Source organism: Clytia hemisphaerica, unplaced genomic scaffold, assembly GCF_902728285.1.
Source record: "Clytia hemisphaerica strain Z4C2 unplaced genomic scaffold, Clytia hemisphaerica genome assembly, whole genome shotgun sequence".
NCBI lineage: Eukaryota > Metazoa > Cnidaria > Hydrozoa > Leptothecata > Clytiidae > Clytia > Clytia hemisphaerica.
In genome coordinates, this window is record NW_027103836.1 from 263,912 (window position 1) to 289,727 (window position 25,816).

General features: G+C 34.1%; 3 protein-coding genes and 1 long non-coding RNA gene across 4 annotated transcripts in view; 3 read left to right on the forward strand and 1 right to left on the reverse strand.

Annotated features, from left to right (window-relative positions):
- The first annotated feature begins 4,415 nt into the window (after nucleotides 1-4,415).
- On the forward strand, nucleotides 4,416-9,029 carry LOC136807090 (endoglycoceramidase-like). The gene is made up of 4 exons (XM_067063660.1): nucleotides 4,416-4,703; nucleotides 5,123-5,305; nucleotides 7,381-7,643; nucleotides 7,816-9,029. Exons 1-4 carry the CDS (start codon nucleotides 4,445-4,447, stop codon nucleotides 8,614-8,616), a joined length of 1,506 nt encoding a protein of 501 aa, XP_066919761.1. The 5' UTR covers nucleotides 4,416-4,444; the 3' UTR covers nucleotides 8,617-9,029.
- Nucleotides 9,030-11,475: 2,446 nt separating this feature from the next.
- LOC136807093 (endoglycoceramidase-like) lies at nucleotides 11,476-24,763 on the reverse strand. The gene is made up of 4 exons (XM_067063661.1): nucleotides 24,391-24,763; nucleotides 19,907-20,089; nucleotides 19,372-19,651; nucleotides 11,476-12,942 (listed from the first exon to the last, which is right to left on the reverse strand). The coding sequence occupies exons 1-4, from the start codon at nucleotides 24,650-24,652 to the stop codon at nucleotides 12,189-12,191; spliced, it is 1,479 nt and encodes a 492-aa protein (XP_066919762.1). The 5' UTR covers nucleotides 24,653-24,763; the 3' UTR covers nucleotides 11,476-12,188.
- On the forward strand, nucleotides 13,856-17,645 carry LOC136807092 (uncharacterized). The gene is made up of 3 exons (XR_010846640.1): nucleotides 13,856-14,071; nucleotides 16,218-16,280; nucleotides 16,810-17,645. It is a non-coding gene; the product is annotated as an uncharacterized lncRNA (long non-coding RNA).
- A 300-nt stretch (nucleotides 24,764-25,063) lies between the features above and the next one.
- Nucleotides 25,064-25,816, forward strand: part of LOC136807094 (2-aminoethanethiol dioxygenase-like) — a 35,750-nt gene continuing 34,997 nt past the window's right edge. The window contains exon 1 of the mRNA XM_067063662.1: nucleotides 25,064-25,256. Coding sequence (XP_066919763.1) covers nucleotides 25,158-25,256 — 99 coding nt within the window. The 5' untranslated portion in view covers nucleotides 25,064-25,157. The remainder of the gene's footprint in view (nucleotides 25,257-25,816) is intronic.

Sequence of the window (25,816 nt, forward strand, 5' to 3'; positions counted from 1 at the left end):
ATGTGATACAGAGGTGTTTAAGAATTTTTTCGTCATGCCTTATTCCAGTGACTTCAAAAAACTTTCTACTTTTAGAAAAGTCACACATTGAACCAGTAGCTTTGTGATCCATATACCCTAATACCCTTTTTGTTTCTCGTGCATTTCGGAACGAAAAACTTTGTTACCCCATGGTCTGCACTTTATTCATTTTCTTACAAAACTTGTAGTATATAAGACAAAAACATTTGAAAGATTTATATTATGTATCATATCAGATGTAGCATTATATACTTTTTAATTGATTTAATCCGTTGATGCATATCAAGGAAATGGGGTATAAATAGAGGCTTCGATACACTACAAAAGGAAGCGAATACAGGATTTCACAAGAAGGAGATAGAATTTATGTACATGGCTTACGAAAACTGACTTTGACAACCTTCAAAAAAATCCATACATAGATACCTTTTTGTCTGACATTAATTTTCAAAAACAAATTTTATGAAGAATTGATTAGTTTTGTCAAGCTATATGAGAAATGTTACTATCAAAATGTATTCAATATGTGGTAAGTGTTACCTAGCGATTTTTATCGTTATTTTGGTAGTTTTTAACGGTTTTTGGTGTTATTCACGAAATGACGTCAGTTCCTTGAAACAGTACCGAATTTAAATCTAAAGGATATTAATCGTCCCACCTAATTTGAGTGGGAACCTTTTTTACAATCCCAGCTGGCACACAACGTTGTTTTAACGTACAAATAACGTTGTTTGGACGTTATGAATGTCACATGGACGTTGTTTTGACGTTGTGTGCCGTCTGGTATAGTTACACACAGTATTGTGGTGGTATAGGGACAATACCTCCTAGCGGCTTTCTTTTAGCTGGGGATGCCAGAAGTCAGGGGGTCCCTTGGGTCACTAAATTTTAGAGCCTGTCTAGTTTTTTTTAACTTTAACAAAGCTTTTTGTAGAAAAGAGGTCCCTAGATCTTATTCTTCTCTAATTGTTGTGAACGATGCTTCCGAAGCCTCGGAGAACATTAATCATCAATTATGAAATATCAAGAAATATTCACTTTTCTCTTCTTAGATCTTCTTGATTGGTCTGTCAATTTTGCATCAAAACTGTTTTGTCGAAACAGCACCTATATCAAATATAGCATCGACGAAGCGCACAATTGCACAAAATATTTCAGAAATTCGTGAACTACAATTCCAAAATTTCTTCAAAAATCTACCTGAAGAAAGTTTTGAACAAACTGAACATGATATGGAAGAAATCTACCAAATAGAACAGAAGATTTTCGACGATTTTCCATTTCTCCTTGATAATAAACAAGAGTCGTTGATGGCGAGGACCGATGATAGCAGCAATCCGAGCGCCGAGAACAAGACACGGGAAATTACCGAGACAAATAATAACAAAAGTACGGAAAATAAAACAAAAGAAATAATCAACAACCCTCGGAAGAATACCGGAAATGACTTTGTTTCAATAAAAACTGAAAATGAAACTCGGGAACCCGAGCATAATTCTCGGAAGCGAAGATCAGCACCGCAAAGGTACGAAACACAAGCTCGTTCTCGGTATCGTTTACGTTTACTTCGATATTACCAAGAGCTGTATTGCAAAAGGAGATGTGCTTGGAGAAGATTATGGTTTCTCGCCACCCATGGTGTTGAACCAAGCGCTTGTTCTTGTTAGGAAATTTGGGCGTTGATTGCGCTGTGTCACAATCAGTTAAAGACTAATAGAACAATCCAAAAAATAAACTCAGTGACGAGTGCGTCTGTTTCCTGAAGAAAAATATGTTTGCAACATATGTGCCTTGAATACAGATGTTAAACTTCTTTTTTATGGTTACTTTGATAGGCAAAATGACATTATCTAGCGAATACCAAGAATTCCTAATAGTTTAGTGAGACAGTGGTATCAAGAAAGATTGGCAAGTTTTTGTAAATATCTATATACAAACTTATACCAAAAAATATACCAGAATAAAGTAAAATCTTTAATTTTGGTAATTATCACATAACCATTCTCATATAGAAATTTTCAAACCTCTTAAGGCGATTGAAAATTAAACATCTGAGGAAAATAGTCATCCCGCGGAAAATTCTCGTTGTGCGCCGGAAAGTCAAAAACCGATACGGCGCCCTATTCATAAACACGATCTCGAAACTTTTAGTAGAAGGGAATTAGGTTATGACCGGAAAAAAAATACATATAAAGCTGAAATTTTGCACAGAGTTAGGGGAAGGTCATAGGAACATCCCATTAAAACCTTTGTTGTCAGTCCTAGTTCTTTTAAACAAACGCGGTACTTACGATTTCGAGATTGCATATTCGTCAGAGTTATGTTTTCACACATCCCTTTAGAGCTTCGACGTGGTGTGCAGAAAACAATGACGATCTGATCTCAGGTTACAAAATAGCGAGTATAACTGAATTGAACGTAAGTCTTGATATACCACGTGGGTTACGTTATGCGCCTTTTACGTGTCGCTGCCAAGTTCTTGTTCTTTATTTTCGAGTAGGGTAAGTTGGGCAAAGTTGAAAATGGTACCAAGATATAGCTCATGAAAGCTACCCGGAGTATCAGAGGTTAAGTTTTCAAAGAATGTGTTAACCTCTGAAGACCAATAATAGAAATTTTATCGCGCATGTGTCAATCTAATCACTGTAGAAAGAATCAAAGATGAAGAGCAAATATTACCATATTAATGTCTACTAAACTATTAATTATGGAAATGTCACTTTTAATTGAATCGAAATAATAGACAGACTTTACACTAGGATTCTCTATCACTGACTCTTTTTAAAAAGCATTGATGATATTTTTTGTTGTGTTTTAAACGACGGGAATGAAAATATCAACTTTGAACTTCATCCAAGATCTTGGATGGTCGTCATGGTTACTTTTGTAAGTAAATGTAAGTCGTGAAAAATAATCATATGATCCAAAAAACACACTTCAAAGTACCATTTACCAAAAAATAGTTTCTAGCACCAAATGAAAAAAGTTTTTTTTCTAAAGAATTTTCTCATTAATTATCTTTTCAACGGTAGTGTATAGTTTGTTACAATCGTCACATTGGCTGATCAAAGCAAAACAAGATTAGAGCACACCGTAAAGCGAATTAGGTCTAGTCCCTTTACTGAGAAAACAAACAGAAATAATGACCAAGGTAAGGGTGGTTTTATGAATTTAATGTTTTTAAATATCTTTATTGATTTTGGTGTTTTTATATCAATTATGACAAAGAAAGAGATAATTTTAAAATGGCAGTAATATCTCGGTGTCATCAATTACTTGTCATCATAAAGTTCAAAGTTTATTAATTCTATGTAACATTAGAAAATTTTGCACATTCCTCATTTAAAACTGATCCAGAATCACCTCTTCGTGACTTTATCAAGTTCACAAGATTCAGCCACCACAATACAACCCTTTCTCACAGACCCGGTAGGAGTTTTTCAGCCAGCGGGGATAAAAATAACGAACTGAAACTTCTATTTCTGGGGATTTCAATTCTTTTGTTTTCAAGTCAAAAAATCCAGTGGAAATGGGGAAAATAAAGAGCATGACATTTTGCAGTGGGAGTTCGTTTATTTGATTATTTTCTGTGGGGACAAAAATTGGAGGATCATTTTTACCAGGGACAAGATTTTGTCAAATTTTTCAAGTGGGAAGGGGTCCTAGTGGGTCTGTGAGAAGGAAGTGTCCTTATACTACAATAAGACTCATCTTTTCGCCATTTTCTATTCAATTTAGTGTCGTATCCGTTGAGTACCATATACCTCAACCAGAATACCATCACTGTAAAGCTTCAAATTCTCAAATATTTTTAAATACACACCTCGAATAAGAAAAAAATAAGACAATTTCGAAAAGCTTGTTTTATTCAGATGAGGTAAAAGGATAGGCCAGCATGTGTCACGGCGATCCTAGAGCCAACCCTACCGACACAGGACCGAAAAAAATGAGTGATATCTCATAGATTTCAATGCCACTCGATGGATTAAGCACTTCAGTTATTCTTTATATCGGCCTTCTACTTTATCTCTGTTTGTTTACAAAAGATAAGTGAAATTCAAGACGCCTTATTTTGATTGTGGGCAAGAAATAAGTAGGAAAGAAATCATGAAATGTTTCGCAATGTAAATCTTCCGGTACACAGACCATGTAAACAAATATTATACACTTCATTTGTTCATGCATGCAAAAAACCACGTGAGTAGAGGATATGCAAAAATATCTAAGCAAGTTAAATTTGACACCACTCATATTAGCCTATTTCATAGGATTTGTACGTTCAGGAATTTAACCATAAAAAGTTGATTACTGCAAATAAATTAGAAAAATATCATGTACTAAAAACACGAATCCTATAAATTAGGCTAATACGACGGATAGTCATTTAGAGCAAAAGGAAAAGTATCAACACATTTTCTGCAACATGGCAATCTTGGTGATTTGCACCATTTTAGCTTTACTGACATCCCTGGTGAAAACACAAAGCGCTGATATGTTCATATCAGTTAATCCTAATACCAACATGCTAATTGATGTAATGGGTAGAGAGAGAATTTTTCACGGTACAAATGTTGTTGTTAAAGGAGAACCGTTCTATCCACACGGAGATGATGGACCAGACAGTTTTACTGAAGATGATATGAAGTTATTGCAAAGTCTTGGATTGAATACTGTTCGATTAGGTAAGTACTAAAGTAACTAACGTCAGTTTCTTGTGTAAAAAAACTTACACTGTGTCAATTACACATTAACAAAAAACTAAACTCAAACTTTTGACTTGAACCTAAACCTATAGTTCGCTTTTATTTTATGGTTCTGATAAATCAAAAAGAGGTACAAGTAGCTTTGTGTACGAGATTTGCCCCGTAAATTTTATCTACTACTCAGAAAGACGCTAGAATCTCCCTAGGCGATCCTATCGATCACAATGTCACTTATGAAAGATGATAATTTATGAACTTGGAAAATTTTCGGATAAACCAGTAATGAATGTTGTTATAATGCTGTTATTTATGAATAATTAGTCTTTTCATGAATTTATTGACTACACTTACAAATGAGTGTTTAGACATGTAACACACAACAATACTAATTCTTTCAGGAATGATGATGCCAGGTTATGTTCCGCAAAGAGGAGAATATAATGAAACCTATATTGAAACAATTGGTACTATCGTCAAATTGGCTGCAAAGTATGGTATCTACACCCTACTTGATATGCATCAAGATGTTTTTTCACCAAAACTTTGTGTTGAAGGAATGCCAGATTGGATTGTTAATACAGGTTTGTCTATTTTAAATCCCCCTGGTTGATTCCAGACCGGAAAATTACCTCTAGTGAACTCCAATCCATATATTTTTTCTATGTTAATGTACTTTTGATCTATTGATGATTTTCGATGTAATGTTCTTATAAAGGTACAATCTGGTCAAAAGTTACAAATTTTTTTATAAGAACATGCAAATTTTTTGAAGCCTTCGGATGGTCTTAACTTTTTTAGATTTAAGCAATGTTCTTTTTTTCGCCATTCTGTGGGTAATGTTGTGCGTTTATCTAAGAAATCAGGTGTTTTAGAGTCCCCAAAGCCTTAAAATGCTCTTAATTTGTTCTTAACATTTTGGCCATCGAAGCCTCGTGTTCTTATATAGTTTGTTCTTATAAAAAAACGTGTAGATTGTGTGCTATTGTGCCACATGCTCTATATAAAAAATTATCACTATCAAAGATACTCTGGATATATTGCTCTCAATCAAACATTCTAATAGTAGCAAAATGAGAAGGACAAAAGGCACTCTGAGGTGAAAATGACAAACAAATCTTTATTTTACTAACTTTTTCCACGTTTAAAGTTGATTCTAAAGCAAATTTTACCTAATTGTAGCCCAATTTAATGAACAAAATACAACGGTTGTCTAACCAAATTTCGAACTAAAAATATATGGGTGGGCACTCACCTTGGAGTGAATTTCCGTGTGGGAATTCGCTAGAGGATTTTAAAATAGCCCTTATGATTTACGGCTAATTTGTTAATTCCGTTGAACCCTGTCGTTTACACTATTTACGTTGCTTGATAATTTAGGTTCAAAAGTACAGGATACGATTTTTGTTGTATGTTTGGTTAGAAAACAGACAATAATATTCAAACTGAATTGTGTAATTCCCTATGATTTTGTTGATTAAAATTAGGAAAGCCCTAGTATTTACTAGATGCCACTGTTGCACGAGGGGGGGACTGACCTTGACGGTCGACGGGGACGTGCCGCTGGAGTTTGAAAAATGGACCCTGTCAGATATGGATATTTGGTAATTTCGGGATCCTGTCAGAAAGAAAATTGAAAAAAATTTTTCATATTTTTACCCTGAGAAAGGGCAAAAAAGACTAAAAGTAGACGAAAATTTGAAACAATTTTCAAATTTCTACCCTGAAAATTTGAAGATTGTCAAAAAGTCAACCCTGTCGGAAACACAACTTGAAAGTTAGTGTAAATTTTGGACCCTGTTAGATATCTTCAGAGCCTAAAAAAGGGACCCTGGTCAGCAGCACGTCCCCGTACCGCCCGTGCCTAAGTGTCCCCTCCCGGGCTATTGGCACGACTATGGGTACCACCATTGCTACTTTCTGACGTTAATTCTATCAAAATTTGAGTGGTGTCACTTTTTAAATTTTGTTTTTTAATTTAACAAAGCTCGTGTACGCTTTAACTCTAATTAAGATGGTTGATATTCGGTCCTTTGAATTGTTAGAATGGGCTAAAAGCGGGTAGAAAGTTGGCAGTGAAAATCTTTGCTTGAAAATTTTTTTTTTTTGAAAAAGTCACTACATTGACGTCAAAAAAGGGTAATGCATTAAATATGGCGAACTTTCTGTGAACCCTTCTGTTGTTGGCCCCCGGAATGTAAATTGACGTAAATCGGTGATTCCGGCTTTAAGGAAGAGTGGAGAAATGTTTGTTTTTTGGAATACTATCAATACTTTAAAAAGAGAAACAATTCAAGTATTGATAACATGTCTTTGCGAATCATAGTTGACAATTTCCTAGGAATGACAAGTAAGTAAGTCTGCGGTCGCAGTCAGAGGCGACCCGAAGGCTTCTCTTTTCATATAGCTATCTACCCGAAGGTAGGGGAGGGTGCCACTCTTTCTACTTGGATTGCTCCAATTACCCTTGACCCTTCTCTTTATTGCTGAGAATCAAGTAGAGAGGCATCAAGTACCATTTTGGAAATCTTTGTTATGGCCCAGCTGGGGGTTGAACCTACAACCTTGCGCACCGTAGCCGGATGCTCTACCAATGTACTACGGTTGCTTAAAATGTATAACTAGCACTAACGTAAAATATTTGTTCTGTAATCATCAGGTGATGCTAAACCATTTCCATATCCTTTATCTGAAGAACCATACAAAATCAACCCAGAAACTGGATATCCCTACCCTGAGGATTGTGCAAAATTACCATGGGGAAATTATTACTTCGCTGAAGCAAGTGGACAGGCTTTTCAAAACTTATACAGCAACGTTGATCTAAACAACCCCTCATTCCCTTACATCTCTGATTCTGATACCCTGTGTCAATTTCATCAACTCCATCAGAACCTCTTTACGCCCTGGGAAAAGGGCACAGTTCATTTTCGGTAAAAAGATTTCTTCCCTGGAATTTCATCACCACTAAACTGCATCTTAGCACTGGGAACAACATCTATAAACCCCAATACATTCTTTTTGAATTTTAAATTATAAAAGAACCGGGAGATTCTTGATCACCTGAAACCATTGCTGAATTAATGACACCGAGCTGTATCATTCGAAACCTTCAAGATGCAGGGATCATACCTCTCGTCACATTTTTCTTTTCAGAAACCCTTTGTTATTGGTACCTGGCATCGCTGACAAATTGAACCTTGAACCTGCATACGATGTTTTACAAAAAGCTATTCGTCAAGTTGATGATCAACATGCAATCTTCTTTGAAGGAGTCACTTGGGATTTCTTTGAAGTTGGATTCTCAAAAGTACCAGGAGGCGCTGAATATCAAAACAGAAGTGTATTGAGTTACCACTATTATGAGCCACCAGATTTCTCCAAAACCTTGAGTTTCGCTGCACGTATGAACGATTTAAAACGTTTAAAATGTGGAGGATTTTTAACAGAAATGCTTGTAGTTGATGAAGGTTTTGATGCAATGTATGAAATGTTCGATTTAGCTGATAAATACAAACAAAGCTGGCAAGGCTGGGACTACCATAGACCTCCAAATGCTAAAAATAACCAAAAATGGAAAGGCACTGTCCCCAATCATATTGTTGTTCAAAACACAAGTCGTACTTATCCTCAAGCAGTTGCTGGTAACATTCAAATTTACCATTTCAACAAAGACACAAAAGAGTTTAGTTTGTCGTACAGAATTAACCCAGATTGTAAAAGCACCTTGACGGAGATTTATTTTAATAAGGAAATGCATTACCCAAATGGTTACCAATACTCTGTTTCGTCTAATGTTCATTTCAGTGAACAAGACTATCGAATAATTCTGAGTCATATTCCAGCTTATTTCAGCCCTGGAGATTTAATTGAATTCTCTATCAGCCCGAAGTAATATCATTTTTTTGTCAAATTTTTAAACATTTTCATCTTAGAAATGGGCTTTTCCAGAAAAAAAACCGTGCACCACCTGTTGAGGAGGTCTATTTCCATTCCAAGGGGGTTAGTTTGAAATGCAGTGGAATGCCATAGCAGTAGACAAAATTCCGTCAAAAATAAGTGGAATTCCATGGGGGTAATGATTGAAAATCTGTAAAAATTCTTAATTCCAGAGGGGTATGATCCTAAATTTGCCTGGAATTCCAAAGGGGGTAGTTCACAAAAGGTTGGAGCTCCTCAACAGGGGGTATACGGTTTTTTTCTGGAAAAGTCCAACTACTCTTTAATTTTTATCATTCTTAAATTTTTGAAAATGTAATGTAAGTAAAATCAAAACATACACCATTTTTTATGTGCTTTTTGAGTATTTTCCTCAGAAACTGGGTGTTTTAGAGTTCGCGAAAAACCTTACAATGTTCTTAACTGTTCGTCTTTACATTTTGCCATCAAAGCCTTATGTTCTTATAGTTTGTTTTTATTATAAAATTGTTTTTTGAAAACAAACAAACTTTTTCTTTTCATCTTTGTGTGTCTTCCCTGAATAGAATTTATTCAAAAATTACACTTTTTCACCGGAAAAAAATTCATCGAATGCACTTCAAAGTTTTATTTCCATTAAAAAATTCCACAAATTATTTTTGGTGTTGACATCTTTCAAGGCGATACTGCACGTGGCGCCACTCCTACCTCCGAACAGACATTCAAAGAAAAGGGAGCGTTAAGGTTAACTTTGATTGCGGGTCGCAAACTTGCTTACTTGATTTTGTTTTGCTTTCTTCAATCAATATTTCAACTCTAACAAATAATATCCAAGCAGGGAAGCGACGTAATAGGAACGTCGGATTTATGTCGCAAATAAGTCGATCGGTGACCAATATTCAAACGATGTAAATACAAAAAACGTCTAGTTTTTACGTCCATACTACATGAACATAAAACTGACGTCTTATTGACGTAACTTTACGACGACGAAAACGACGTATCAAGTTACTTGGCATTTACGTATCCGTGACGTAACTTTGTGACGATATGCTGACGTCAACTCAAAACATCAATGGCACGTTATTATCACGTAGAAAAGGGGACATAAAGATGACGTAAATGTGTTACTTTAAATTTTATGAAAATTTGGACTCAATTTGTCGAATAATTATTGACCTTTATCTAATAGAAAAAATTTCCTGCCACTTTCGCATAACAAGTAGCAGTCTTAAAAGCACCGTAGTTCATATTACGTTAATATCACGTCTCTGCGACGTCTCTGATCACCCTTGATATATCAAACCACACTATTACGTGCCCTATATTTTTGAGCCACAATGAAAATATGAATGTGTTAAGTATGGTGAAAGGTGATCTTCTCTACAGATTTATGAAAAAGAAAAATGGATCATCAATGAAATTGCTTTTAAAGGTGAATGTTATTGGGATTATAGTTCAAAAACAGTGAGGGGTGGTAAAAACTCTCGGACAGGTCATAATTTTCAGACATATTTCAATTTTCGGACAAGTTTTAATTTTTGTACACCAAAGAACAAAAATTATAAAAACTGAAGAAAAATGAATCATAGGTCGTAACATGGCGTAACATGTAACATAAACATGGTAACTGAAAAAATGATGTAAATACGTGGAGGCATTGCATCCTTACAGCTTGCTTACGACACGTAAATTATCTACTCTCGGGTACCTAATAGCCGCTAATTAATTTTTCGAAAATTTTCCACACAGGACATTCTTATTAATTTTTGGAAAAATGTTTTTGAAAGTTCCCTCTTTTGTCCTAATTCCGCCGTATTAGCCTCCTTTTCAAAAAATTTTCACCCAGGACCTTTTAACCTTTCTACGTCGTTTCGCCATTTCACTTCACTGTTTACAGTTGACGTACTGGCGACGTAATTAATGACGTAACAACGACGTTCTCGTGACGTATATTTCCCCGCTGGGAGTGGGATTGTGTTGAAAAGTATAAAATATGAAAAATAAAGAAGAGAAAATCTAAATTTTTATCCTTAGTCCGTATAAAAGACCCGATCTGGAAGCCTTTTGTTTCTTACCCTTTTGGGCTTAATTGTTGTAATACTTTGCATTTTTAAGAAATTAGTTTGTTTTGATCATGTGATTAAATCTTAAACCAATCCCAAGAGTATACTTGGAAACGTGATCAAAAACTGAGCAAAACGATCTTTATCTTTTGATATCAACGACAAAGGAAAAAGCTAAAGAATAAACTTCCAGACTAGGGTTTTTTATATGGACTATTGTTACAGGGGTTACATTACAACTTCAGAGCATCTAAACTATAATTATTTTTCACATAGAATACTAGAGTGCCTTTAGAAGGTTGGAGTCGAAAAACTATTTTGCTGTTCTATTGCTTCAACTGATAAGCCTATAGCGAAAATTGCGTACTGCATAAACAGGTTTTTGGATGTATCATAATTTAATCAGAAATCCCCCTAAGATTGGGTTCGATTAGAGAGGGTCGCTATGGGTTCTTCCAGAAAATGTTCGTACATGTGGGGGATGGAGGATATAGTGTTGGGGGGATGGGTAGTGAAAAATTTACAAAATTTGCCTTGTCTAGGGGGTAAACTTGCTCTGTTTGTGGGTAATTTTGCTCTGTTCGAGGGTAATTCTTATCGTCCATGGGGTCAACTAATGGGGGGTAGACCTGCTGTCCGGGGGATCAAAAGTCACAATGCCCGGGGGTAAATTTCCAAATAATGTTATATCCTCCACCCCCCCCCCATATTCAATTTTTTTCTGGAAAAGCCCAAATTGTTAGATATAATAATTGGTAATCTTTACTTAATGGAATTTTTACCGAATGTTCACTTTTTCCAATAAATTTTTCTGGTTATGCATAACAATTGTCCTGTGTAGAAATATATTTTTATGAAATATAAAGCTTTAGGTTGTAAATACATGTCAATCGATTCAAAACAATTTTTAGAATAAAATATCCAATCAATGCGAAATATGCCTTAATCAAAAATATACGAATTAGCTGACAAATTTATCTAATTCAAGTATCTAAATATATATAATCTAAAGTTCAAACTTAAAAACACTCAATAACGTTTCTTTAGAATTTAAGGTAGTTTATTAATCAACACTGAAAATTTCTTATCATGGGGAATTTAATATTCTCTAAAAAAATTGTTCTTTTCTAAGTCTGGCTTATGTGGATTTGAAATAATATTAAGAAACTCTGAAGTAGAAAAACTTTGAGCAGAATGTAAAATTCACTGGGTTATAATATTATTCCTTTGACCAAATAGCTCCAAAAATATATAGACGACCCGATATCTAATCTAAAATTCGGATAACATTTACCTTCCGTCTAAGCAAAGCCCTTAGATCCTCCCAAATTTCTTTTAAATTTTAGGGTAAGGGATTCAAGAATTCTTTATGATTCCTCCTAATCCAATTTATTTGTCTACGATATAGTAATTTGAAATAATAATAGAATTTGATGACAAATTATAGTAAGAATCAATGAAACATTCACAAACTATTCTGCAGTTACTTTGGACTCAAAGTGAATTCAATCAAATCATCAGCCGTATATCCAGTTGCCTTATGATCCAAAATAATCAAATATCCTTCTTCACTTAAATGAACATTTTGTGAAACAGAGTATTTGTAACCATTTGGATAATGCATTTCTTTATTAAAGTAAATCTCCGTCAAGGTGCTTTTACAATCCGGGTTAATTTTGTACGACAAGCTAAACTCTTTTGTATCTTTGTTGAAATGATAATTTTGAATGTTACCAGCAACTGCTTGAGGATAAGTACGACTTGTGTTTTGAACAACGATTTCACCAGGTCCTCCAGAGTGATTTGTGGAGTTTTCACAGGCTAGATTCATCTTGATACAACCATAAGGTTTATACATCCATCCTTGCCAGCTTTGTTTGTATTTATCAGCTAAGTCTAGCATTTCATACATACCCTCAAAGTCTTTTCCAACAGTGTACATTTCCGATAAAAATCCTCCACATTTTAAACGTTTTAAATCGTTCATACGTGCAGCGAAACTCAAGGTTTTGGAGAAATCTGGTGGTTCATAATAGTGATAACTCAATACACTTCTGTTTTGATATTCAGCACCCCCTGGAACTTTTGAGAATCCGACATCAAAAAAATCCCAAGTGACTCCTTCAAAGAAGATTGCATGTTGATCATCAACTTGACGAATAGCTTTTTGTAAAACATCATATGCAGGTTCAAGGTTCAATTTGTCAGCGATACCAGGTACCAATAACAAAGGATTCCTAAAGATAAAAACAGTTTAGATAAATAGATAAATTAAAGATCTCTAAGTCTAGTATGAAGGCATACAATCATAGGTCATGAAACTCAACTTGAAAAACATTCCAGGTTTTTAGGGACCTTTCTGTACTTAAAAAGTAAGCAACTACAACTTAAGATAGTTTCTTTGGAATAATCAAATATCAAATCAAGTTCTTTGTTTAGATACATTTTCCATGATTACTCTTATTGGCGTTTTATAAACCCAGGTTATGAATGAAGTAATAATTATTTATCAATTTTAATCTTTAGGAGCTACTACAGTATATCTACAAAATTATCGTTTTTGAAATATAAAATTAAAGATCTATCTTATAAAAAAAAATTGTTAAAATCTATAAATCTAAAAATTGCAAATTATACACAGTAAAATCCTGTTTTCTTGATAAGTGAATACATCTAGATTTAAGAGTTTTCAAGAGAAACTTTCTTATTCCAAGTGAAACACTCTTGATCAGGAAAAGACATAAAAACTAAAATTTGCGCACTCTGGAAATAAGTGAAGTTTTCTTAAAACAAGGAAAAGACATTTTATGCAAAAAAAATACGCGGAGAGATAAAGAGATTATGTACAATATAAGCATAAGTCGAAGAACCAAGTAAAAATGCTCTTAAATTAAGTGATATGTTCTTATAATGATAAAAAAATCTCACAATAGAAACAAAGAGTCTTGTTTACTCATAATTGCTCCTATTGAGTAAGTTAGCTTTGTTAACAAAAAAGCAAATTCAATTTTGCTCTATCTTCGTGTTGAACCGTTGAAAAAGAGAGAGAGAAAAGATATATTGCAAAACTTTGGCAAGGGTGGAAATGTTTGGAAAGAAAGACAAAAAGATTTCAAAGCAAAATTTCTTTAAAAACATTTTTAAAAAACTTACTGAATATCTTAATCAACAATACTTTGAATCTAGGAAGTAAGTTGCAAGCTTTTTTGACCAAAATTTTCAAACAATAAATGTAAAAATTCCCGCCCATTATCCGCCACTTGCAAACATTGGAAAACCGAAGTCAAAAACACGAGGGGAAAGATTCAGTCGCCATCTTGGAAGGAAGCCATGATAAATAATCTTGACAAGCAACAACTTTAAAAGGCAAGTATAAATGTAATGTTTTTTTTTCTGTTGCTTTTATTGTTCTAAGGTTTTTTGCTTTGAGATGCTTTCAGTCATGAAGAGTTTTTCACAGATTTGTCTGTTTGTTTTTGTTTTAAAAGCTATGTCGAATGTAGCCCCAAAAAAATCAGTCTCTGTTCTAATGAGGTGCACAGGCCAGCTTGGGTCTTTATTTGTATTTGGGGGAAGGGAAATGAAATTCTTAATTTTTTCCACTTCTTAAATTTGGAAAATATCCTTTCTTGCAAACAATACTGACCGTTTTTTATGGGAAGTATTTGCTTATCTCTGACCGTGTTTTATGGGAAGTACTTGCTTATCTCTGACCGTGGTTATGGTAAGAGATGAATTAGGTTCAACATGATTCTCTTTTATCAGAAGTGTTAAAGAAAAATTATGAAACTTTTAGTCAAAATATTTAAATATATTAGTTAAGAGGAAAGTCAAATTAATTTCTATCATTGTTGATCTCTCATGCATATAATACTGACCGTGTTTTATGGGAAGAGTACTTGCTTATCTCTGACCGTGGTTATGGTAAGAGATGAAAGGTTCAACATGATTCTCTTTTATCAGAAGTTAAAGAAAAATTATGAACTTTTAGTCAAAATATTTAAATATATTAGTTAAGAGGAAAGTCAAATTAATTTCTATCATTGTTGATCTCTCATGCATATAATACTGACCGTGTTTTATGGGAAGTACTTGCTTATCTCTGACCGTGGTTATGGTAAGAGATGAAAGGTTCAACATGATTCTCTGATTCTCTTTTATCAGAAGTTAAAGAAAAATTATGAACTTTTAGTCAAAATATTTAAATATATTAGTTAAGAGGAAAGTCAAATTAATTTCTATCATTGTTGATCTCTCATGCATATGATACTGACCGTGTTTTATGGGAAGTACTTGCTTATCTCTGACCGTGGTTATGGTAAGAGATGAAAGGTTCAACATGATTCTCTTTTATCAGAAGTTAAAGAAAAATTATGAAACTTTTAGTCAAAATATTTAAATATATTAGTTAAGAGGAAAGTCAAATTGATTTCTATCATTGTTGATCTCTCATGCATATAATACTGACCGTGTTTTATGGGAAGTACTTGCTTATCTCTGACCGTGGTTATGGTAAGAGATGAAAGGTTCAACATGATTCTCTTTTATCAGAAGTTAAAGAAAAATTATGAACTTTTAGTCAAAATATTTAAATATATTAGTTAAGAGGAAAGTCAAATTGATTTCTATCATTGTTGATCTCTCATGCATATAATACTGACCGTGTTTTATGGGAAGTACTCAGGGGGGGGGGTCTTGCAGTTACTCCTTGACACTATGTGGAGTAACTGCAATTTTGGACATTTTCTACAGACCACCACCCTTGCAGTTATTCCATAGTGTACTAACTGATTTTACCCTCAAAATTGGGTGTATACCACCCCCAAAAATGCCAAATTTGGCAATTTTTTCACTGAATTCCTCATTTTTGATACCATTTTACTGGGTACGTGTTATTAACGACCGTTCAAGAGTTAAATATCTCAATCATTTTCCAAGTTTGTTATAATATCTTTCATGCCTTGATTGAAGAAAAAATTTTGTGATTTTTTTTTTTACTTTTGAAAAAATGTTTTGAATTTTTTTGCTTCCGGAATTTTTAAAAACCTAAAATTTTAAGTGAAAAATTGAAAAATGTGCTCACTTAGTACACCATATCCTACCAAAATCGACAATTTTGGGCTTAGGCACCACCCATGTTGCAGTTAGTCCACTGGTGGAGTAACTGTTTTCCCAAATTTTGGTTTATATACCACCACGGTAGTAATTGTCATAGTGTTTATATAATAACTGCATGACCCCCCCCTGAAGTACTTGCTTATCTCTGACCGTGGTTATGGTAAGAGATGAAAGACTCAACATGGTTCTCCATTGCCATTAAATTTAATGACTTCTTTAATCTATTTATTATCTATTTCTGGCTCATTTCTGTTTGTTTTAAAGTGTGTGCTAACCACTTGGGAAATTGTTTCTTTGCATTAAAAAGAAAGCAAAAGGACAGTATAGATATAGATGTGAATTTTTACTCAAAATTTCAAAAATCTGAAAAAAAGTTTTTATTTCATTTCTTCAGGTTGGGATGCTCAAGAGAAAACTTACTATAATGGATTCTACTTTCAGGCAGAAAGAACTAATGGTAAGCAAAAGAAACTCTTTTCCTATTTTGTATCTTGGATCTGGGATGTCAAATTTTATGTCCCATCTGTACAGTACACTACAATCATGGACAAAAGGTTGTAGACAAATGAAATTTCAGTGAAAAATTATGAGAAATAGAGCAAAATGACACTTCAATGAGTCTGAAAGGGGAGGGGAGTTAAGAAAAATACTTTTGAAGTCGTTGCATTACTTTTGAATTGCTTTTGAGGGAACCACAAGCAAAAAATCAGCGTTTTGATACTGGTGTAAGCCAGTTAATCAAGCCCTTGTGGTTAGCCCTTGTGGTTAGACTGCAGTGGGTGACTTTGAAAGACTTGATGGGTTAGGAAAGCACCCTCAGAACCTCTTGGGATCGATATTGAAGTATTTTGTAAATATTGCAGTAGTCTACAAACCAAGACATTTTAAACCTAACTTCGCCAATCATATAAACTGAAAACATATAAACTCATTAGGCTGTTAGTAAAATGTTTTAGTTATAATAAATGTTTTACTTCAATTTTCAGGAAAAACTATATGGTTGACCCTTTCCTCAAGACACCTTATACTATGAAATGACGCATGATTATCCTTATCGAGCCTCTCCTGGATTTCTAAGTCACAGTTTTGTTCTCAAGAGATACTAGACACAATCATGAAAATGAAACAAACACCCTTTGGAAATCAATGAAACTCAAAACAGTACACTAAATATCACGAGCAATGATGACAATCACTACATCGAATTTAAGTAATTGATAATTATCTGGGTGTAATAATGTGTAATTTGAGACACAATTTGATAGTCGTTTTGGTCAATATGCAGTGAATATTTCTTGTTTTTATCAATAATGTAATGATTTGTCTGCATAAGAGCCAGTCTTTTAGATAAGACTAGTAAAGCCTAAGAGAGATCGAAAGATTTTTGGTATTTTTTAGGGTTTTTGGTATTTTTTGGGATTACCTGGAAACTTCTGAGGTTTAAGATTTAGTTTTTTTTAGATTTTTTGGGGTTATTTTGGACAAGTGAACAAGATTTTTTCGAGTTATTTACCCCTCGATGTAAATTCATTAAGTTGTCTGTGTTAGATTGAGACCTATGAGTCTTTTGGTTGCTCAATTTTAACCACCCCCCCCCCCTCAGAGTTTGGAAACCTTTTTTATTGCCCCCATACCTTTTCAAAAACATTACCGAAATCAATCTAAGAGTCCTCAATCTCATGCGTTTTGACCTAAAATTGGAATATTTGAAAAAGTTATTTGTCAACTACAGGGATGTTTTATAATATTTTTCTAAATAAATGCATGAACTATATTTTAGTGAATATAAAACTTGAAAATCTTTACGGTTTCCACCTAGAAATCTTTGTAAGCGCCTAATTTTTGTTCCTATCTTGATTTTCAAAAAGGTTTTTCTCCCTTTTGGCACTAAATGGACTTTAATACTCATTATTTCGATACTTTGTAATCCCTTTATAATTTACATGGTATACTAAAAAGAATATTTCAAGCAATTGTAATTTACTTTTTCCGATTTTTTTAATGGTAGGACTTGTAATTTTTTTTTTAAATTTTCATAACAGTTATATTTTCAAGAAGACTACGTTTGCTGAATAACAGCATTACTTTCAAAACAGACAATGTTTACTTTTAATTTTTCTACGTTTCGGACGTCCGTTAAGGCAAAAAATAAACATTAGAGTTTTGAACTAATCAAGATTTTTGCACTTAGTTTAAGGGAATCAAAGAAAAATTCACTTGAAATATCACACTTATTATAAGAGATATGCACTTAAAAAGTGAGCACTTGGTAAGTTTTCTGCACTTGTCTATACACTTGGTAAGTGTCAGTGCTCTTAAAAGTCTCCCAAGTGTGTTTCTCTTATTTTAAGAGAAGTGCTCTTATTTTGAGATTTTTTTTCTTATTTTAAGAGTCCAGGATTTTACTGTGTATAGGTATAAAAAAAAATCAATTCAACGACTTTCATATATTATAAAGTATATCTGTAATCAAAATATTATTGTTAAAATTCTATCAAAAATTTACCTAGAAATGTTACTAAAGCAAATGGAAGAGTTTGCTTTGATTTAAGTTGTTAGAACTGTTTTTCCATCCAAGCAAAGTTTTGTGGCAGAATTATCGTATAATTTCTCTGAAGTTTATTTAGGGTTCATTGTAAACGAAATAAGGTCTCCGGCGTTTAAAGCACCATCGTGGTTCAATAATATTAGGAAGCCATTATCACTAATCGTCATCTGAATATGGTCAGCAGGTTTCAATTTATATTCAAAGTCATTTGGGTAATGCATTTCCTTGTTGAAGTAAATCTCCGTCAAGGTGCTTTTACAATCCGGGTTGATTTTGTACGACAAGCTAAACTCTTTTGTATCTTTGTTGAAATGATAATTTTGAATGTTACCAGCAACTGCTTGAGGATAAGTACGACTTGTGTTTTGAACCAAGACATCCGAAGAGTCTGTACCGTTGCTGTTTTCTGGGTAAGATTTGTACAACCAACCATGCCAGCTTTGTTTATATTGATCAGCAAAATCCATAATCTCAAACATATTCTTGAATTTATCAGCTGTACCGACTGTTAAGAGCTCTGTCAAAAAGCCTCCACATTTCAAACGTTTGAGATCGTGCATCCTAGCAGCAAAATCTAGGGTTTTGGAGAAATCTGGTGGTTCATAATAATGGTAACTCAATACACTTCTGTTTTGATATTCAGCACCCCCTGGAACTTTTGAGAATCCAACTTCAAAGAAATCCCAAGTGACTCCTTCAAAGAAGATTGCATGTTGATCATCAACTTGACGAATAGCTTTTTGTAAAACATCATATGCAGGTTCAAGGTTCAATTTGTCAGCGATGCCAGGTACCAACAACAGAGGATTCCTAAATAAGGAGATTCCTTTTATCAATGCTCCTTTTCAAAACCAAATTAAACCTAAAAATAACCTATTGATACATAATAACCAAATATGCTCAATAGAAAACAACCTTTGGGAAATCTATAAATGTAAGATAATACGAGTCCGAATTACATACTAATTTAGGTTGGTAAAAACACCAAGTGAAGACTTACTTATAGATGTCACCACAGAAAGGTTCATTGATCAATTCATAGCCAACTACACTCGGATATTTTTGGAAATATTCTGCTGTTTTTCTCCAGAAATTTGCCCATTCGTCTCTTAAACCATCAACGTTGCTGTACAAACTTTGGAAAGCTTTAGCAGCTGCCTCAGCAAAGTAATAATTTCCCCATGGTAATCTTGCACAATCCTCAGGGTAGGGATATCCAGTTTCTGGGTTGATTTTGTATGGTTCTTCAGTTAATGGATATGGAAATGGTTTTGCATCACCTGATAATTAGGGAACAAACAGTTATTATGATAAAGTATACATAAGGAATGAATTATATCTTGGTATAGAGCTTTTCTAAAAAAATTTAAAGAGGTATATAGCCATTAGGTAAACATCAGGTTAAATATTTAAACATTTTCACAGCCAGTCATTCCTTTTAAGCTGTTTTTAAATTGAACAGTCGTCTTTATTATTCAGTTTTATGATATAAGATACACCAAAAGAATTCCAAACGATATTTCTTAAACACTCACCTGTATTAACAATCCAATCAGGCATTCCTTCAACACAAAGTTTTGGTGAAAATACATCTTGATGCATATCAAGTAGGGTGTAGATACCATATTTTGCAGCCAATTTGACGATAGTACCAACTGTTTCAATGTAGGTTTCATTATATTCTCCTCTTTGCGGAACATAACCAGGCATCATCATTCCTGAAAAAATTGGAATATTGTTGGCATGAATCCTAGGCTTTATTCACATTACTGATCGACACTAGAGAATATCCTGTGTAGGCTGATATGATGCAGGGGGGAGTTCTCCCAACAATGCGTCATAAAAATGTTACGTTACAAGGTTACAGTGCAGTGCAATGACTTCAAAATAGAAGATCTGATGTTCTGTTTCGAATTACGTTATCTTTTGGATTCGAAAAACAGACATTGGAATTATCTAGCGCCATCAGTTAAAGCATAAAAAAGCTGATAATTCAATGGAGACAACTGATTGGGTGGTACTTGTCTTAACTTCAGGCGGGATCGAGAGGCTTATTTATAAGCCTTAAGGCTTTTTTAGTTATGACACCTATTTGTGGTTACTTAATTTTTGAAAGAAATACAGCATGACAACATTCAATGCTTGCTTATCCAAGCCGTATGAGTAGTAGGAAGGAGGAAACAGATATATGTAAACACTCACAAAAAAATTCAAGCAGCTCGACAAAATAGATAAATGTACGTCAAAGATTGTAAAATAGGGGCGTTTTTACACACCCGGTATGTGCATATATTAATCTTAGGATCTCCGTTATGCAAGAATTCAAGTATTGTTGAGTATTATTGTGTTACTTGTCTTAACCGTTGTTAATCGTTCATGTAATATTATTGCCCTGCTAATCTTTGGATTTCAAATGCTATCACGTCCTACACAAATATATCACATCTGTCCAATTTTCTCTAAAAGCAATAGACTTCTCGGGTGAAACAAGGCATGTCCCAAGTATATTTTGCGTGACGCGCACCGCTTCCAGTTATTCCTTAGCGTTCATATATAGCTCAAAAGAATCATATCAACGAGCGGATTTCGAAAAGTGCTGGGTCAAAAATTTGCATTAAGCCAATCTCAAGATATCAGTCAAAAATTGAATTTGACGTTATAAAATACATCGAAAAAACACGTCACAAGTAAGATTCAAATGACGTCATTATTGATAAAAACAGCGATAACTTCAATTTTATTAATGCAATCAACACCAAATTTTGACTGGAGTTGTAAAGTGATGATTCTGAAATATTTGTTCAAAAATTTTCAAAAAATTTGAATGACAAATGTCATTTGTTGTCGGGAAAAGTTAAAATACGTCAAAAAATGCTGACGTCATCATGAATTTTCAATTTTTTTTTCATAAAATATTTCAGAATCGTTAATTTACATCTCCAGTCAAAATTTTGCTTTGATTGTAGTAAGTTAATCGGAATTATCGCCTTTTTTCAAAAATGACGTCATTTAAATTGTCTTTTTGACGTGTTTTTTTTCGATGTATTTTATAACGTCAAAATCAGTTTTTGGCCGATTTCGATTTTTGCTAGACGCAATGGATGTTATCAAAGCACTGCAGCACTAACACAATGACACAATAATGCATAATTATTATAAGTTTGCATTAATTTTTTTCTTATCATTACTTTAGTGCTGGAGTTTTTAATTATCGAAAATGGCATTGCGTTTAGCCCATTAGCATTTTATAATGATCCTCTATTTTATGAAGTTTTCCTGAAAAAGTGCCGAAACCTTCATTTTGCTAGGGTTTTTTGGGAAAATCACCACTAAATCATTTAATATTGACCCCCCATTTCATAGGTTTTCTCCCAGAGTACCGACCCCCTGCTTATTCCACCCCCTACAATTAAGCACAAAAGAGTAATTCTCTTGGGAACTTGATTGAGGCAACTCTCATCCTTTGTTGCAAATACATCCTGTAGATGACTGATATTATATTTTCAGAAACCTTGATCTCCTTGTGTGACTAACTGGTATTTGCAACCATTGCAACTGCAAATAAGTAAACGATAAAGCGCTTTAACAGCATTACAATCTTTGACAAGCATTTTTTGGTGGGACGCTAATGTGACTTACTAATCCAAGGCGCTGAAAAGCCATTAGTCCCAAAAATTAGGCAAGGTCGTTGACTTTCATCATTCACAGCAATCTCATTGGCTGAATTTAAAAAAGACTTTCAGAGGGAGCAACTTACAGAAGCCACTGAGAAGAAAAGACCACTGCGTTTTCATTACAGATTTCAATATAAACATTGCAAGGGAGAATACTTCTGTCAATGTGTATTATGCGTCAACTATGTAAGCATTGTATTGTTAGAATATGACTGAGAAAAGAGCTATCCTAATTGTCAGCTGTCAGGGGGCGTTATATATAGAGACTTTTATATCAAAAACAAAACACACAGTAATTCTCAAGCTGACAGAACCACCACCAAACATCAGCTTGGTAAATACTGCGTGTTTTGCGTTCGATACAAATAAGCTCTCACATTCTTTTTACACCCCCTGACAGCTGACAATTAGGCTAGACTAGACATACCTCTTTTTTCTTTTCTATTCTAACAATAAAATGCTTACATAGTTGACACATTGACAGCAGTATTCCCCATCCAATTTTTTATATCGAAATCTGCAATAAAAAAAACAAAAGTGGTCTTTCTTCTCAGTTGCTTCCGTAATTTGCTCCATAGGAAAGTCTTTTTTGAATTTTAACCAATGAGATTGCCGTGTATGATGAAGGTTACCGTAGAGTCGTTTAATCTCGACATACGTCTTGCAATCTCGACACCGGATCTGTAAAATAATCAAAACAAACCTTGAATGAAATTCTTGGTATCATTCTTATCGAACAAGTTCATCCATCAAACTAGAAGTTCAGTAAACATAGCAATCCTTTCAATTAAAAAGAAAGCCAAATTATAAGCAGGTTTACACAACACACGAAACGCATGCAAACTTCCTCGTAACTTTCTCGTGTCCATCATTAAAATTTTACAACTTTATTACGCTTCAAGTCACGTGATAAAAATAATTCGCGCGCTTAGCCTGGTTTCCCCTTCCTTATATATAAAAACACACGCTCTAGGCGCTAACAGGCCGCCACGCCGTGATGGCCAGTATGGCGGTCACATTAAATTCAAAAGGAAACCGGGTTCTTTTTATTATTTTCGGTTCACGGTAAAAATGTCTACTAAAAAATTCCTCGCGTGCAAAATGTTGTGTTGTTGTGTTTTAGACATCTTCGTTGAAAGCATGCTAATTAGTTTTTAGCGATTACTACATCGTTAAAGTTTTCTTTTCAAATATAAGTATAAGTAATAACACTTCACATTTCTCATATTATATTAACAATCTGTGACGTGATAGAGAGAGTACATTTTAGTGATTGATTGATAACTTTGGTATGTATTTGTTTATGTTTGATTTTTTATTTCGAAGACCAGCCTACAGCTATGTCGAGATTGCAAGACGTATGTCGAGATTAAACGACTCTACGGTAATGACTGGCCCTACTTTTCAGGGCTAATGGTTTTTTGGCACCTTGGATAACGAGTGGTCATTTAACTTTATTTGTTTCAATCGTTGATTCTAATAGATGAATTTTTTCTTATCTTTAGTTCTCAAACAAAAGCGGGAATTTGATGCGAACGTTATTTTTTCAAAGAATATATCCTTTCTGATTGGACGAAAGTGCTTTACCTTCATTTCATTGGATACTTCTTTCTAAACAATTGTATGGCAATTTCTTGATTTGACAAAATAAAACAATCAATATCGCCGTAATTGGATAATAAAATATTTGGCGCTTTCACAAGCATTTGCGATTGAACAAAATAAAACAGTCTAAACATTTTCCAGGGAGTGAATTTTAGTTTTTCTTCTATTTCTTCATGTTCGCCAATCCGGGGAGTCTTCATATATTATATACCTTATCAGGGAAAAAAAGGGGGCAAGTGATTTTTTATTTATTTATTTATTTATTGAAATTGAACCACTCCACGTCCGTGGGCAAACTACAAATTTTCTATTTATAAAAACAAAAAACTGTTCGTTTGCGAGTTCACGCTTCTGTGACTGGCCCCTCGCACTGGCCGCGCCTAACGGCCGTGTTCAGAACCCTTCACAGTAGCGTCTATCGTTTACGTTTATATCAAAAATATATATATAATATTTCTATTCAAATGAAACTTTGTCGTGAGAAAAATAGCTTACTAATTGTAAGTCGAAGCTTAAAACTAGGTAGTTGAGTGACGCAGATCTATAGATGAAAAAGTAGATGTATACTGTGTGTGTGTATAAGTGATTGATTGTTGATTATGTAGGGAGAACGAACATGTATGTTTTGTCACTACTTAAATATATAGATAGATAGATGATTTCTTACGTCATCGATGACTTATAATTTCTTGAACTGGAAACACATGGATTTTACCAAGCTGAACATGAATAATTCTTACCCAATCTTATGGTATTCAAGCCAAGACTTTGTAGCAGCTTCATATCAGTTTCTGAAAAGGAATGTTCATCAAACCCTTCCAATTCTGGATGAAATGGTTTGTGTTTTACGACAACGTTTGTCCCGTGGAAAATTCGCTCTCTTCCTAAACTGTCGACAAGCATGTTTGTTTCAGGGTTAACAGAAATAAATAAATCTGAGCTTTGGCCATTTATCAGTGGTAAGAGAAAAAGGAGAAAGCAGCTAGCTGCTTTGAATTCCATTTTGCTGCCAATACCAAGTAAGTCTGCTGTGCAGCAAACCAGGATTAGGTACCAAAATTTTGCAAACAGTCAAACTTGTTGCGAAATCGAAAGTGGTTACGGCTGTCATGTTGTGATCACATGACATGAAGATCTGATTTCTTGGAACTCTCCATCGAAGAGCTTCTTTAGAGGCATGCTTTACGCCCAGAAAAGTTTTCCACAAAATATTTACATAAAAGTGATATAATTTCAAAGAAATTACTAAAATACACACAAGATTCATTATTTTGGTCTTGTTCATATGTTTCAAATCAAGAAAAATGCTCTAGAAAGAAGAAATCACCAAACACGCCACAGTAAGTTGGTACCGCCCTTTTCTCTTTGTCGTTTCCGGCAATTTCAACTTGATCGAAATCGAAATCGAAAGTGTTAACTTTTAACTCGAAATCAAAATGGCGGCACACTTTTTATTTTTAGAACAGTCCTAAAAGAAATTCAAAGGCGTCAAATCACCTTCAGAAAGATGTGCATTGTGAAGCAAGTTGCAAAACAAGCTCTAAACACTTTCAAGTTCACTGAAAGTTCCCTTTTTCCATCACAATTTGAAAAGTTGCTTACCCTGGTAAGATTGTTGTTTTTTAATAACTTTTTTGCCAGTTTTCTTCCATATTTAACACCTGCTTCGCAAACCCAGCACTCATGTCATTTTACCGTACAGTATCTTTGATTTTTTTCAGACAGCATCAAATGGTCCTGGAAATCTAGGGTTCGAATCTTTATTTTGGAAATGTATATTCGAAGAAAATGTTTAAAAACTCGCCAAAAATCAGCCTAGACTAATGTTAATTTTTCTTTCAGAAAAAAGACTATAATTTGTTTACCTTTATTCCTGCAGCTTCCCAACATCCAAGCTCTCAAACATCACAAGCCGAATGAAATTACTTTCGATTTCCCGTAGAAATTATGCGATGAAAAATCCGGGGGTCGAAGAATGAAGACTTTTTATTTCCGAACAAGTTATCTTTGCTTATAAGATATAACGAAATATTACTTTTCAATATATTTGCTAAATATAATGTTTGATTACAAAAATACTTTACACTGTATTTAAAGTTTGAAACAGTCGATTCTACTATATTCTACTTAGCTCTTTACTTTCATTTCTAGCCCCCGTGTCAAAAG